This window comes from Dipodomys ordii, unplaced genomic scaffold, assembly GCF_000151885.1.
Source record: "Dipodomys ordii isolate 6190 unplaced genomic scaffold, Dord_2.0 Scaffold50, whole genome shotgun sequence".
In the NCBI taxonomy this organism is placed as follows: domain Eukaryota; kingdom Metazoa; phylum Chordata; class Mammalia; order Rodentia; family Heteromyidae; genus Dipodomys; species Dipodomys ordii.
In genome coordinates, this window is record NW_012267266.1 from 8,056,840 (window position 1) to 8,072,455 (window position 15,616).

The following is a 15,616-nucleotide window of genomic DNA, read 5'->3' on the forward strand; positions in this document are numbered from 1 at the left end:
CTAGGTATTTATGTATCCACTCATATCTATGGTATCTATCTATGATATCTGTCTGTTTGTCTGTCTATCTCCTGATTACCTATCAGTGAAGCAGAAATTCATGGTCCAAGGGGAGAGAAAAGAATGGATCAGATAATCAAAATGCACAGATACAAAGGGAGTAGAGGGGGATATGATGTAGTTATAAGGAAGATAATTAAGTGAGCACTTATCTCAACTACTATTATAAGTTTTCTGGCAGAGAGGACAAAAAGTCATGTGTGAAAGCACTTTCAGGGAAGAGGGCATGGGAAGAACTTAGAGTTGGGGAAAAAAAAACAGTAAAAAAATAAAGCAGTGAGCCAAAAGCAGAAATGATGAGAGGCATTCAAGATGTTTAGAGGACAGGCAGGAGTCATACATACCATGATAGGCTCTCAGGCCATTGTATGAATTTTGCCTTTTATTGTGAATGAAAATAATGAGAAGACAAAATAAAGGCTAAGCTGAGATCAATAGGGTAGCTGTGGTTTGTAACAATAATAACAACAACAACAACAACAAAAATCCAATCACTCACTCTGTCTACTCAGCTGAACAAGCTTCTGGATACTAGGAGGGGAATAAAATATATGTATGTTGATTAAGAAATAAGCGGAAATTGCTATATAGTAGGATGGTAGTTCTTCCTATAAAGTGGCAGCTGTGGCAGAAGAATGTGGGGTATATGCACAGGCAGATTTGGGAAATACATGGTATCAGCTTAGATCAGAAAGACATAAATCAAGAAACTCACAGATGTGAAATGTGCAGGTGAAGAGACAGGCAATTGGGATTAACTGTTGTGAGAAAAGAATTGAGGAGGGAAAAATGGCCAATCGGGAATGATTCAGACATGGTCCTGGCTTAGAGGGGTGTTTTTGTCAGCCAGTAAGAGAACATTGGGACAAAAAACCCCACCTGTATGGTTAAGGGAGTTCATAAGAGTAATCTGGGATTACATCTAACTTGAGACACACAAACACAAAAGAAAATATCAGGTAGGAGCTAGATAGATGGATTTGGAGATCAGAGGTAAAACTGATGTAGGGATATAAATTCGTGGGTTCCATCTGAGTAGAGGTAGCAGGTTGTACAATGAGGGAGACGATATTGACAAGAGATAGCGTCTAAAATGAGAAAGGGACAAAGCCAGGGGCCAGGCCTTGAGCATTCCATATTTTATGTCTAAGGAAATAATCAAAGAGATAAATAATAGTCAGAGAAGCTGAAGAAAAACCAAGTAAGTATGGCACTGGGGAAGCACTGGCAGGGCAGTTTCTTAAGCAATGACCATGTTAAGTGTCAAATGGTACTAGAAAGTTTGGGTAGGTTATGACAGAAGATATCCACTGGAGACTGTCACATGGGCAAGAGCCAAAGAAGAGAGCCAGATGAAACAAAATCTTCATAAGCTCTGAGTAAGAAGTGTTTTCTGCTTTTATTTTGAACAGAAGAACAAAGACTGCTGAACAGCCAATGAAAAAGATCTCCTAGGGAAGTGTTGGCTTTGACTATGGGGGGAAAAGGGAAGCTCAAGAGAGGATTGACTGTAAAAGGATACGGAAGAAAGTAAAGGGGGTGAATTCCAAGTCATGTGGAGCTGCTGGCCTAAGAAAAACGGAGGGTTAAGGAAGGAAAATGGGGAAACAAAGGAGACTTAGTATCTGGAATAGAAAGCTCTCTTTTTTGGCTGTTCTCCCTAAGAAGTAAACAGTGAAGTTACTGCCTAAAAAGGGAAATAATGTAGTGCAGAAAAGAGATGGAGAACAAAAGGGAGGGGCCATTTCCGGGACCATTGATGGAGATGAGCATTAATACATGGAGAACTCTGAGATCCCTCTGATGACATCTGAGTATTATCAGGTACTCAGGTAAAGTCTGGCTTTTATCAAACTGTTCAACACTGATGGCTGGACTTTTGCTTACTGGAATAAAAACTGGTTATGGACTACAGGTAAGTCAATCAATTTCCAATTAATAAATTTAAGACGAGAATAAGATCACTATTTGTTTTTCCCCAGTAACTGGGTTTTCACTCAGGGCCTCAAACTTGCTCAGGTGACACTCCTACCTTCTTGAGCCAGGCTTCCAACCCAGCTTTTAACTGGTTATTTTGGAAACAGAGTCTGAGGATTTTTCTACCTGGTTTGGCTTCAAATTGCAATTCTCTGGATCTCAGCTTCCTGAGTACTGGGGGTTAAAAATGTGAGCCACCAGTACCTGGCTTCACACTTTTGAATATATTCTACAATCAAGCTTAATTTTCCAAAGTATGTGACTAAGCTCTACTACATAATTCTTAATTAGCCCAATTTTTAAAACTTACGTCTTTGAAAATAATTTCATTTGAACTGCTTCCTTGACATTTACCTTCATAACGAACAAAAATAAAACGTAAAATGACCCAAATGCAGATCCAACACAATATTTACAATTGAAATTTGCTATGAATTTTGAATTGCTGCTCAATCTAATATAAAGATATCAAAATTAGAAATTTATATAAATAAAATTTTATGTAAACAAAATATATATAAATAAATTTTATATAAATAAAAATTAAGTATAAAGTTGTCACTTCAAATTAAGGTGACAAAGAAAACATCATCAAACCATGCTTGTTATTTTTTTCCTACCATATTCACAACACTTCTTTTTTCCAGTAGTATTCGAAATAAGTTGGCTGTAATCTTGTTATCATGGACACCTTGCCCAAGGCCACGGTTATCATCTTGCATGAGTCTTCGATCCATGAAGACTTCAATTTGACCTAACAAACAACAACAGTGAAACTGAGTAGGATTTAATACATATATTCATGAAGGATAATTACAGAGGAAGATATGATATCATCAGCTAGGGCAGGTAGATATGGATACCATGGGTTTTCTTTCTTTGATAATAGCTCAAAGTCACTATGCTAAATTCATAAAACAGGTCTGCATTTCTGCTTTCCTTCATTAATGTTTAATCATCTCTGATGAGAAGTTTAAAATGGAACAGGACAGATCGAAACTTAACAGAAACTTTTTCCAAAAAAACCTAACCTGCAGGGCAAATCAAGTTCTCTTGAACTTTTGTTTTGGTAGCAGTGCTTAGAATAAAAATGCTGATGGAAGCAAATTAGGAATGCATTATACATGAAATAACAAGACACATATAGCTAAGGGGTCTTAAATAAGATTTGTGAATAAAATCCAGACTATTTGATAGGTGACAATTCTGAGGAAGTTGTAGAATTTGGAGACACTTCCTGATATTGTTAACAGTACCTCCAATTGTCCAGCTAGTCCTTTGGCTTACCTGGGTCATATTTAATTCCTTCATTTGCTATTCAATAGTTCCATATTTCCTCTGTTTTAGGATCTAAGCTACTGACTAGGTTACATGAGTTAGTAAAGAAACTAAAACCAGAACCAACTATATATAGGCATTTAAGATTACACTCAATGAAACCTGAAATTAAAAGCTATGCATACTTTAAAAATATATTTATATTATTCATATCTATTAATGTATTAATGATCATTCAGAAGGAAAAATAAACGTTAAACAATTTTAGTAACTATTATTCTTGTAATCATACTCTTTTTTTACTTTCTTTCTTCTTGATTTAGGTTTCCAAAACATAAAACTATAAAGAATAGTCAAATTTTTGTGGTTACTATCCCATAGTTCAGCTGACAACTATGTATACGCCCCAGCACTGACTCACTGTTCTCATGCCTATTCACAGCTTATCATGATACATCTAACAAACAAACATTAGTTCATCAATCTCTAGGTACTCCTGTTTCTAAACATCAATTCATAAAACATGTGACATTTAATAATTTACCAGTTTGTGCTTCATTGTCTTTACTCAATTACTAGGGGTATTTGAAAGCCAGTAGCAAAGGAGAGGAAGATGTCTCACTGCCTGAATCTAGTGACTAGTATCTGTTTAGAGCACAATTTTGAGAAGTTAAAGCCACACTTGAATATTAGTGATTCAAGAGTCACTAAGATGGTTTGCATTTGTCTGAAGAATGGTGGTTTTTATATAAGTTAACATCTACAGATTGGGAACTTCATTTAAAGTTATTTAAATTTACAATTACTTAACATTCTGGATATTTCTTCAATAACTGAAAAACTTGGCAACATTGGGCTCCTATCCATATGGCAAAAATTAAACAACACCAAGTAGTGAGCAGCTTTCGCCCTGTCCATGGTGATGTGCTCTCCAGCGTGTCCAAGCCTCAGCTAGCTGTGGTGCAAACTCAGTATTAGTCTCCTAAGTGTAGGTTCACATGATTTAGTCTAGTGAAGGCCACAACACAAACTGAGAAGAAGCAACTAGTTTGTGTGTGGAAGAGTACAATGGATGTAGATGCCTAGTATAAAAAGTAGTTTTGTGCGGGGCGCTGGTGGCTCACGCCTGTAAACCTAGCTACTCAGGAGGCTGAGATCTGAGGATCGCGGTTCAAAGCCAGCCTGGGCAGGAGAGACCGTGAGACTCCTATCTCCAATAAACCACCAGAAAACCAGAAGTGGTGCTGTAGCTCAAGTGGTAGAGCGCTCGCCTTGAGCTGAAGAGCTGAGGGACAGTGCCCAGGCCCAGAGTTCAAGCCCCACGACCGACAAAAGTAGTTTTGTGTAAAAAGGATAATATATAAATATATTTTTATATTTTCTGCGCTCACATCTGACTGATCCTTTAGGTATTTTTAGCAATCCTTAGTAGATTAAAAAATGATAGAATATATAAAAACCAATTAAAACAATGTATCTTATAGAATAAAAGTCTCTCAATAGAAAGCTTAACAAAGGTGGATTGATGTTTGCTGTCTATTTTCTCTTTCTCTGCCTTGCTTTCTCTTTTGGAAGGTACTTCAGCTTCTTTCAGCTGCTTCATTCTAACATCCATATCCCTCCTACCTCCTTTCTTCTTTTAGGAGGTAGCAGAGTAACAGACTATGTACGGTAATTAGTTTCTGGCACTGGAACAAAATACTCGAGTAAACCAGCTTATAGAAGGAAAGTGGCTCATAGTTTCAGCCCATGGCCACTTGGTTCTTTTTTCATGCTTGTAGCAAGACAGAAATAGCATGGCATAAGGGCATGGCAGAAGAAAGCAGCTTGCTGTATGTCAACCAGAAAGCAGGGGGAAAGGAAGAGACCAGGGACAAAGTATGCCCTTCTGGGGAATGCCTCCAGGGACCTACTTCCTGTAGTCGGGCTCTGCCTGCTAGCTTCCACCAGACTATCTCAACAATGCCATTAAATTATGAGTCCATCAACACATTAATTCACTGGTCAGATCCAACTACTCATCATCCAACTATAATGTCATCAACGCATAAGCCTTTTGGGAAGCCATGTCACATCTCACAGGCAATCAGAAGTAAGCTCTTGCTGTGGTTTAGATATAAAATATCTCGGTCCCAAGTCAGTGGCAATACTGAGAGTTTACTGAATCACCATGCTGCTAACTTCATCTATGGATTATTCCACTGTTAAGTTCATAGCTGAATGGTCTGGGTTATGGGGGACATACCTAAAAGATCTACCTGTCCCCATACTCCTTCCCTTTCTCTCTTCTTCCCTCCCTTCCTTCCCTGTCTCTCCTTTTTCTTCTGCTTACCAACTACCACCAGAAAAACAGCTCTTGGCCCTCGCCCCCTTACCTATGCTTCCTATATGAGGGTATGCTTAGGGCCTAAAACCTTTGTTATGACAAAAAACTGACTAACACAGGGAAAGGGAGAAAAATAAGGGAGGAGGGTAACAAGTTTGACAAGAAATATACTTACTACCTTATGTATGTAACTGTAACCTCTCTGTACAGCACTTTGACAATAAAATTTAAAAAAAATAGTAACTGTGACATGGTGTCTTAGGGCCCTTCTTATCTGAAGACTGAGGCAATTCCTTTTATGGAGTTATCACAAAACTTTAACTTGATTAATATTCTGATTCTTGAAAGATAGGTAGGTTTTTAACTGGAAAGGCTAATGAACACATTTGGCAAAATGTAGTCATTACATTTTGAAGTAAATTATATTCTTACAGCTGAAACCTTTGAAAGCAAAAGACAATTTAAAGAACACATACCAGAAGACATACTCGAAACTCCCAAGGACTGAGCAGAGAGCAGTGTCAATCGATAGTCAGCATCCTGGATGTATGCCATTGTGGTCATAGGATAAACATTTGCTTGAAGAGGCAATTTGTCCATGGTCCTTCTAGGTTGAATCTACAAAACCAAGCAATGCCCTTTTTGGAAAATGTGGTATTTAAATATATGCGTTTATAAAAGGACTACTTAAAGTACTGAGTCCTCTTCCAAAGATAAAGTGACACTAGTTCTGGTCTTGTTCAAGCAAAGAAATCATTTAAAAATTAAACTCTTCTTTAAAACAGTATGAAGGAAACCATGTGGATCTTAGAAAACAATTTTTGAGTAGGAATGCAAGAACTTGTCCAAATTTTAAAAATAGGCATTTCTATTTAAATTCAGAATAAAAATGCCTAACAAAAGTCTTCTGGCTCTCCCATATTTGCATAAAACAAATTATAAAGGTATTAAGTATTCATTTCTCATCCAAATCTAACATACTGCTTTTATAATGAATGCTAAGCATAATAGCTCTGTATCCCCTTTCAAGAAATATCTCTTATTATTTTTGAATCCATTTTAATAAATATCACAGATCTCCCACCAAATCCTATAATATATTACACATTATAGTAAAATGCATTTACATTTAAAAATCACTCAATGTTTACTCTTCTTGTTTAGTTTCAATCTAGATAGGTCTAAATTCTAGTTTCTCATGCATGAAATTTTATATTTTAAAAGATTGTTGGTAGCTCAGTTAGTCCGAGTCACAATGACTTAAATTTTAGCCTCAAAAGACTATTGCCAGCGAATCTTCATACCACTTAAAAATGTCATCTCCTCATTTACACTTTCAAAAGTTTAAGATGAAAGTCAGAATGAGGAGAAGTATAGTCATTGTAATAGTTTATGTGCACTGATTGCTCATTAATAGATACTTACTGAGGAATGCCTCATAGATCTAATCTCTAATACTCCCCGCATTCAAGTTATTGGTTGTTATGTTCCCTCCCCTCATTCATGTTCTTATAACCTGTGAATAAGACTTTATGTTAAAATATTCCAATTCAACGACTTAAGTTTTCCACTAATCCTATGCCTGGCATTCTCGTAAGAGGGAAATCTAGACATTGAAGGAAAGATAGAGTCACATACAGGGCCATCAAGTGACCCCAGAGAAAGAAACTTGAGTGATATGTCTACAGGAATGCCAGGGGGTGTCAGCAAATGCCAGAAAGTAGGAAGGAAAAGGAAGGATACTTTTTTTTTTTTTTTTTTTACTGACTGTAGGGAACAAGCCCTGTGGAGCCCTTAAATTCAGGCATCTGGTCTCCTGAACTGTGAAAGAATAAAGTTCTCTTGTTTTAAGCTACCCAGTTTGTGTGACTTGTATGGTATGGTAGCCCTATGAAATTAATATGTGGGTAAAGAAACAACTGTAAATTGTGGAAGGAAGGAAAGAACAAAGATGAGAGGGGAGGGGAACACTGAAAAAATTTTCCATATCTCCTAATTCTGACCTTTCCATATCTCTTAATTCATATCCTTAAATATTAGATATTTAACTCTGCCATAACTATATTGTTGCTTCCCAGTCCCCACCTATGGGTCTAGATATCTACTTTCACCCAAGTAATCCTAATTTCAAAGCTAAAATAACATGGCTTAAAAATAGATTATGGACTCAAAAATGTGTTTTCCCTTTTATTAAAATATTTGATCCTTAAAAAGAAAACTAACATTTTTCAGTCACTCATTTTTACTAAGTTTTCTCATTCATGTATACACCCACACATACAAATAATTGCTTCTGAGAGATGTTAAGAAAGGATTTTATTTTGTACACATGAAAATGAATCAGCATAAAGTCAGGATTTCATTTGAAAACCAAATGGCTATAGTAGAATTAACATGTTAATTGGAATGTATGTAGCAATTTCCTGTACTTTGGAATAGGTTTAAATTTAAACTTTTAGAGGAAATCACAGAAAAGAAAACTATCACACTCTTTCCACTTATAGCCACTTGAAAACAGACAAAAAAGAAAGCATATGTTATATAATTATTTCTATTCATAGCCAGGAATTTCCTAAATGCTAATGTATAAAAAACTGCTCCTTTAAAAAAATAATATTATTTCAAAGACCCATTGCCCATGCACATACAATTCAAAACACAGAGATTGAGTTAACAATAGAACTCGCACTATTACATTTAGATAATGATCTCAAAAACTTGTAGGAGAATTTTCTTACTATTTAAAATTAATGAAAATTTTGATTAAGTATATACCTGCCCATATTTCTAGACAGACCTGTTTCTTTATGCATACATATATGTATGTATGAATGTATTGATAAAGAAAGGAAAAATTGTATAAAATTAAAATTTTCATAAAATTTAAGAGTTCATTATTAGATCAGACATTTACTAATATATAAGGAATAAATAAAATATACACAGACTAATTCCTCATGAGGAAAAGGTATCTGTCAATACCCTGATCATGTTTCCTTTCTAGTATATTATATAAATAATAGAACATAGTATTATGTAAAAGTAAAACAATATATTAGCATAAAATAACTATACAATAAAGTCAACAAATTTCCCTTTATGAAAAAACAATAAATTCTGCAAGAAATATTCCTACACTATTTTTTCTAACTTAGGAAACCTGATTGAATATAGAACCTGTGTCTGTTAAAATTTACCTTAGTTTAGAAATAATTTGCAACATTAGGCATATTTTTTCAAAGGATCTAAAATCAACTGACTTACTATGTTATATTAATTCACTTTATTCACTAATTCAACCAATCCTTTCTCATTTTACTTATTTTGTGCTGGTTGCGGAGCTTGAACTTGGGGACCTGGGTACTGTCTCTGAGCTCTTTTTGCTCAAGGCTAGTAACACTACCACTATCTCTTTGAACCACAGTGCTATTTCTGCTTTTTTTTTTTTAGGTTGAAGATAAAGAGTCTCACAGACTTTTCTGCCTGAGTTGTCTTTGAACTGCAATCCTCACATCTCAGCCTCCTGAGTAGCTAGGATTACAGTCATGAGCCACCAACGCTCAATTATTTTAAAGAAAATTACCTGGTATCCATTTAGGTCAGTATAAAATCTGTTTTGGTTGTTTATTTTAGAAGAAATTCTCATCACAATCTCACGGTTATGTACATCTCGGATGTCTACAATATTGGAAACTTCCACAGACTGTCCTTCTATTCCTAAAATTAAAAAAAAGTACACATTAGCAAAAAGTAATTACTGCCACAATTTTCCTAAATGTAGTGTAGAGAACTCCTTCCAAATTAATATACATTTCCTTGTTTTCTGCTTCTTATCTTTATAATCTCATATACAAAAGTGTTAAAATTTATCTTTCTTCTATTTTAATATTAGAATGTTGGTAGTATTTTTGCAGGGGTATAAATTAATTCAATGGATGTAGATGACATGTAACATGTCACTCTCCAGTGAGTTCTGAGAGGAAGAAGGCCATTAAGTGAGAAGAGGCCAGCTCTCTTCTACAGGATTAGTTCCCCTTCTCACCTGTACCTACTACTCCCTGACAGTGGCACTGAAACCCACCCACCCACCACCCTTTCTTGCTACACTACACATTAAGATCCACTGAAATTTATACTCTATTCATTTAAGAGACATGTGCTGTTACCCACAATCTACTTCTAAAAAAAAGACAGGAGATCGGATGATTTATAGCTGAATCCCATCTTAAGATATTGGTTCTAGTAGACTACAATCTAGAGAGCTCCCCAGAAGTGAAATCAATCTCAGCTGAGTTTGGTATCTCTTAGAAGCCTGAGTTATGGAGTAATCCATTCTACTTTTTGCTATATAAGGTAAAGTACAAGTGAAAAAAGGCCCAGATTTAGCAAACTTTTCTTTTCTTTCTTATACATCTTAAGTGTTTACTAGTATCTATCTGTCATTCTACCTTAACTGTCTCATCAGGTCCTCAACAAAACCTTGGGTCAATTTCAGATGAAGAGAGGTGCTATGAAAAACCCCAACACACTCAGTCAGATGGAGTGTATGTGAGAGATATTACAGGATCTTCAAAAGAGAACAGTCAGGAAAGAGGTCAAAAGAAGAGACACTGCTCTGTCCTATTTCATAAAGCTGATGCTCTTGAAGTTACAAGAACTCTGGAAACTTACCTACAGTTTTACTTCCTTTACCCTCTTTTCCCTCCTTTCCACACACTGTTACTATTACTCTTACAAACACAAATTCTTTAAACTAATGAAGTCTGCATAGGGATGGTGAGCATGATTCCCCACTCCTAGGAGTCAAAAGCAATCCCCACAGCTTAGAGAAAGTGACAAACGTTCAAAGAAATTTTTTATCTGTGAGATTTGAGGAAAAGAATTAACAGAGAAAACTTATACAGTCCACGCTCATGGATTCTGTGAAAGACAAACTGAAAAATATAAATAATAATACAGAGAAAAAGAATACTAAATGAGACATGGTATACATTTATAGCATCAGCAAAATGTTCATAGATTTTTTTCCTATTACATAGTGCTCTTCTAACTAAACCACCTTAATTGGAGATAACTTTAATTTCTTGTTATATTTGTAAATATTTTATGAGTACAATGAGTCTCAAAAGGGGATGGCCTTTTATGGCCACTTCTATGGCCACTCTGAACTATTAACTTGCCTGTTAAATATATGCATATGTTTCCTTCTGAGAGTTATCAGAGGAATTTGTAAAGGCAGATATACCCCAAATATCCCAACCACTATTGGGAAGTTTTTTAAAAAAATCACATAAATCAGATAGTACAACATAATTTGCTATGAACTAGAATATAAATTGTTTTAAAGGCAAATTTTATTTTAATGTGCTTCCATTAAAGCAAAAGTGAAATGCATATGGAATTTTAATAGATGAACATCTGTAAATGAACTTAAGATATTCATAACACAAAATGTAGGGGGTGAGATTGTAGCTCATTGGTACAGCTTTGTGTATGCAAGACCTGGGGATAAATTCCCAACACATACAAACAATCAAAACCCCCAAACAAAAAGCAAATGATAATATTCATGTAGCACTAAAGAGCATAGGTGATGACAGGATGTTAACTCTTCCTGGAAGCATTTAGAGGATTGTTGGCAGTCTTTTATGTTTTCTTCTCTCTAGATTGGATATCCTCTCAAGGTTAACAGAACACATGAAATCTTAGCAAGAGGGAGTATCATTAATTTCAATTCATGTCTCTCCAGAAAATATTTACAAAGAACAGCCTCAAGAAAAAATTAATGATTTCACATTTCCCCCCAGGAATGATAAATTATTTCTACTGAGAAAGTCGTCTTCCTCAAACTTAGTATCATCCTCAGATCATGTTGTGACAAGTCCTGAAGCTCTTTTAAAGCAGCTCATGGCCATTCACAATTTGGCAAGACATTAATTTGGAGTTTTAAAATAAGATCAATGTTATACTACTACAAACCAAATTAAAACCTACCATTGCAATAAAAGGAGTTCCCAAAGAGAAAGCATTTATATTTAAGAACAGTTTGTGTGTGAGAGATAAAAAATTGGCAACCTTGTCATTTCCATGTCTAGAATTCCCTAAAGTGTGCCTTTGTCTCAGAAGCCAGCTAGATACCATAGGGCCCAGTGGTCTCCTGGATTGCTGCAGTACAGGAGAGAGAGGGAAGTACTCTCTGAAAATGTTACTTTCTGGGCCTGGGTAGCCAAGGCTTTCAAAATCTTTCCAGATTTTCTGTAGTTATGGGAAGGAAAATGGATCTACATGATTAGCAACCCCCAAAAGATGGTGGAGCTGTGATCAGAATTCAACAATGAGAAAGAAGTGGCCTCTTGTTTCTAATACCTTCCATCTTGAAACAGAGAGAAAGGACAGTATTTATATTACACAAGCAATGCAAGGCCAAATAGAGACAATTTACAAGTGAAATTTTGTAAAAAGAAAAGTTTTTCAGATGCTACTCCTGAGCAAGCTGCTCTGAACATACTGCAGATTCCACTCTCACCCTTGTAATAGGGGGTATTTTTTCACCCTAAGTCTGTTAGCTTCTCATAGACACAGTCCATCCCACACACCATCTTTATGTTACAGTTCTTAGCATCTTGGGCACATGGTAAATGATTAATCACTGTTAAACAGAAGCAGCTAAGATATAAACACCTGTTCTTCATCACACAGAAGTTAGATGATATGAGAGGATAAAGTTTAAGCATCAGGGAAAATGAAGAGAAAGGGGTTTTAATTGTGAACAGATGAATGTTGGAATGTAAGCTCAGGGATTGGGAATTAAATCTTATTGAGCTCCCAGCATGAAGCAGGTAAAGCATAAATGTCAGCCTATAAAAGGATGACAGCTATGAGGGCCTGGTAGTGACTAACAGTCACTGATACTGACTGTGTATCAGATGCTCATTGCATATTATATATAATAACTCATTCAGTTGTGACATTGTCAGAAGGCTGGCAGCCTTCAAACACCATACCTAATCGGCAAACCAACAACCGAAGAAAGTTGAGTTTACCTTGAAATCAAGGTCTGGGAGAAGCCCTGCAGTAACACTGATCTGTAGAGTTTAGGGGGGTAAAGGGATTAGAAGAGAAAGAAGACAGAGAGGAGAGAGACACATGGATACGGACAGAACTACTCAATTGAGTAAAATTGAATTAAGGGACACAGTTTGCCTGCACCAAAACCTCTTCAGAACAACCAAAAACTTTAGTTATAATTGACATGCTCACATTAGAAGCTAAGAAAAAAAAAAAGTAAAGACATGTGCTCTATTACGTAGTACATCCTCCCCCTGAATCTAGCTGAGTTGAGCCCAGTTGTGAGCACAGGAAGCATGCATCAGCGTGTCTGCTGCTTCCTGTTGCTAAGAATCAAGCACAGGAAAACCTGCCAGATGTCCATCAACAGGAAATGAATTGAGAAGTGAGGGATAACAATGCAATGGAAGAATGAGGTAGCTGTGTGTCCTGGCAAAACCTGATAAACTATGCTGAGAACAGACACAAATGCAAAATAATACTCTACAGATACAGGGGTGCCTATGTGCATGTATGTGTGCACACACAGTATGGTTTTTCCTGAGGAGTATATGGGGACAGACCCAGATTCTAGAGAGCCTTCACTGCATGTCTATAATATGTAGAGTTTGGGGAAAAAAAGAAGTATACCCATATACTAAAATTTTTATTCATAAAACTAATTTTAAACACTTTTGAAGACTATTTTATTAGCTATCAGGCAGAAATGAAACCATGTAGGTCAATCTTAAGAAGTTGTATCATATATGCCATAGCTCCATTAAGTACAGCATCTTCCATCTGTCAGCTCTGCAGTCACTCTCCAAATGATCCTTGTCTTTTCAGTTTATCCACAGGATGGATGGGGCCAAGAGAGCCAAAACAGAAAACCTAGAGGCCATCCTTATCATTCCCATGTCTGACAGATGAGTAGAGGGAACATCTGGGTAAAGTGTAAAGATTCTAAAGAATGTACATGGAGAGCCTAGGGCCATAGCTCTGAGCAACAAAACCTTTCCTGAACCTTCTGCATCATTTCCACTCCACTACTTACACTCTTCCCCTTGTCAAATGGACCTTTGTACAGTCTATCTGAAACAGCCTAAGTCTGACAGAATCTCAGACTCAGCCTATCCCACTTCCCTTTTCTAGATCATCTCAGCATTTTTGAAATTCAAAGTATCTCTTTATGAAGAATATACTCTTCACAAAAAGGTCAGCATTCTCCTCTCAGCCAACCAGTCAGTGAAAGGAAACAATCAAGGAGAAAAAGCAAGAGAGCTTTGCTTATTTTCCAGAAAAAATCCAAGTTCTTCTCAGTGGTCCTAAACAGGCCAATAAAAATTGCCTGTCTAAGGAAATGAAAAGTGAGTTTTTGAATAAGACGCTACTCAGAAAGTAGGAGAAGAATTTTTCAGTTGGCCGTCAGATAAAGAATTAATACTCAGACAATATAATGAGCTCCAAAAATTAAACACCAAAAGAATAAATCAACTGATAGTGAAACTGAACAAATTTTAAAATAAGTACAAATGGTTCAGAGATACTTAAAAATGTTTGACATCTTTACATAAAGGAAATGCAAATCAAAATCCTATCAAGATCTCATCTCACCCAGTTAGAATGGTTTTCATCAAGAATGTAAGTAACAATGATGTTGACTTGAACATAAAATTCTCATATACTGTTGGTAGGAATGTAGATGAATGTATATCTGCTATGGTAATCAAGGTAGAGGGTCCTCAAAAACTAGATAGATTTACCACAAATCCTGCGATCCTGCTCTCCAATTCCTGGGTATATATCCAAAGGAACTTAAGTCAATATATAGTCAAGACACCTGTCTACCATGTTTATCATAGTACTATTTACAATAACCAAAATATGGAATCAGCATAGATGTTCCTTAACTGATAAATAGAAAACAAATGTAATGCTTTCTCTCACACTATTTCTCTTTCTCCCCTCTTTTTATAGTATTATTCAACCATAAAGAATGCAATCACAGCATTTTCAGGAAAATGAGTGGAACAAGAAATCATTATATTAAGTGAAATTAGCCAGATGGAGAAAGTAAAATACCATGCTTTCTTTCATATGTAGAATCTGGACCTTACAAATAAAAAACAGAAAGGTCATACAGGTTCTGCTTGTGGGTGAGTACCAGTTGGAAAAGTGGAGGGGTGGAGGTGGGGGAGAGTAAAAGAAAAAAGCATGAAAGAAATAGAGGATATATACATATAAGAAAACAGAATGACAAAATCCCAAACATTGTTCTGAAAAGAGAGGATGGGGTTAACTGCATTCAATGTATGGAAGTGTCACAATAAAATCTTTGTCCAACTAATTTATGCTAATAAAAATGGGGTGTAAAGAACCCAAAAAATTAAGTCTTGAAATAAAAGTATCAGTGAAATTTAATATGGCTATCAAATGATACAAAATAAATCCTAGAAAAACCCACCTACGAGTCAAGGTTCTGTTTTTGGTGAGTATCCTAAAATACGGGCTTTCTCTGTCAAAATGGTACCCTTTCCCTCCATCTGAGCAGACAGGGTCAGACAAAGAAGCAGAAATAGGACAATAATAGCTGTCACGGAAACAAGGGCTTCTGATTTAGTATACTTACTTTTCCAATATTGGGAGCATTCTGGTTTGTATTTAATTCACACAAAAAAATAAAAATACTTTTGTATTATATATTTACTTTTGTGACATTGTCTTTGTAAACATTATCCAACTAATCTTGGAGATGATATTTATGTTTAACACACACTATTCAGCATGTACACTTGAAACAATTTTCATAAGGATGAACTAAGTAAGCCAACGTGGAAATGTTTGTAAAAAAGCAAATATCATCATCATTATACATTTAAAAATGTACTTATATGTGAAAGTGTATAAATATTAATGGTAATAATTCCT

The 15,616-nt window shown here is 35.8% G+C and overlaps 1 protein-coding gene across 1 annotated transcript in view; it reads right to left on the bottom strand.

Moving 5' to 3' along the window:
* Positions 1 to 15,616, bottom strand: part of Man2a1 (mannosidase, alpha, class 2A, member 1) — a 158,441-nt gene that overhangs the window by 19,161 nt on the left and 123,664 nt on the right. The window contains exons 17-19 of the mRNA XM_013020384.1: positions 9,225 to 9,358; positions 6,118 to 6,259; positions 2,658 to 2,791 (exon numbers count right to left, since the gene is read on the bottom strand). Of these exons, the coding sequence (XP_012875838.1) occupies positions 2,658 to 2,791; positions 6,118 to 6,259; positions 9,225 to 9,358 (410 nt within the window). The remainder of the gene's footprint in view (positions 1 to 2,657; positions 2,792 to 6,117; positions 6,260 to 9,224; positions 9,359 to 15,616) is intronic.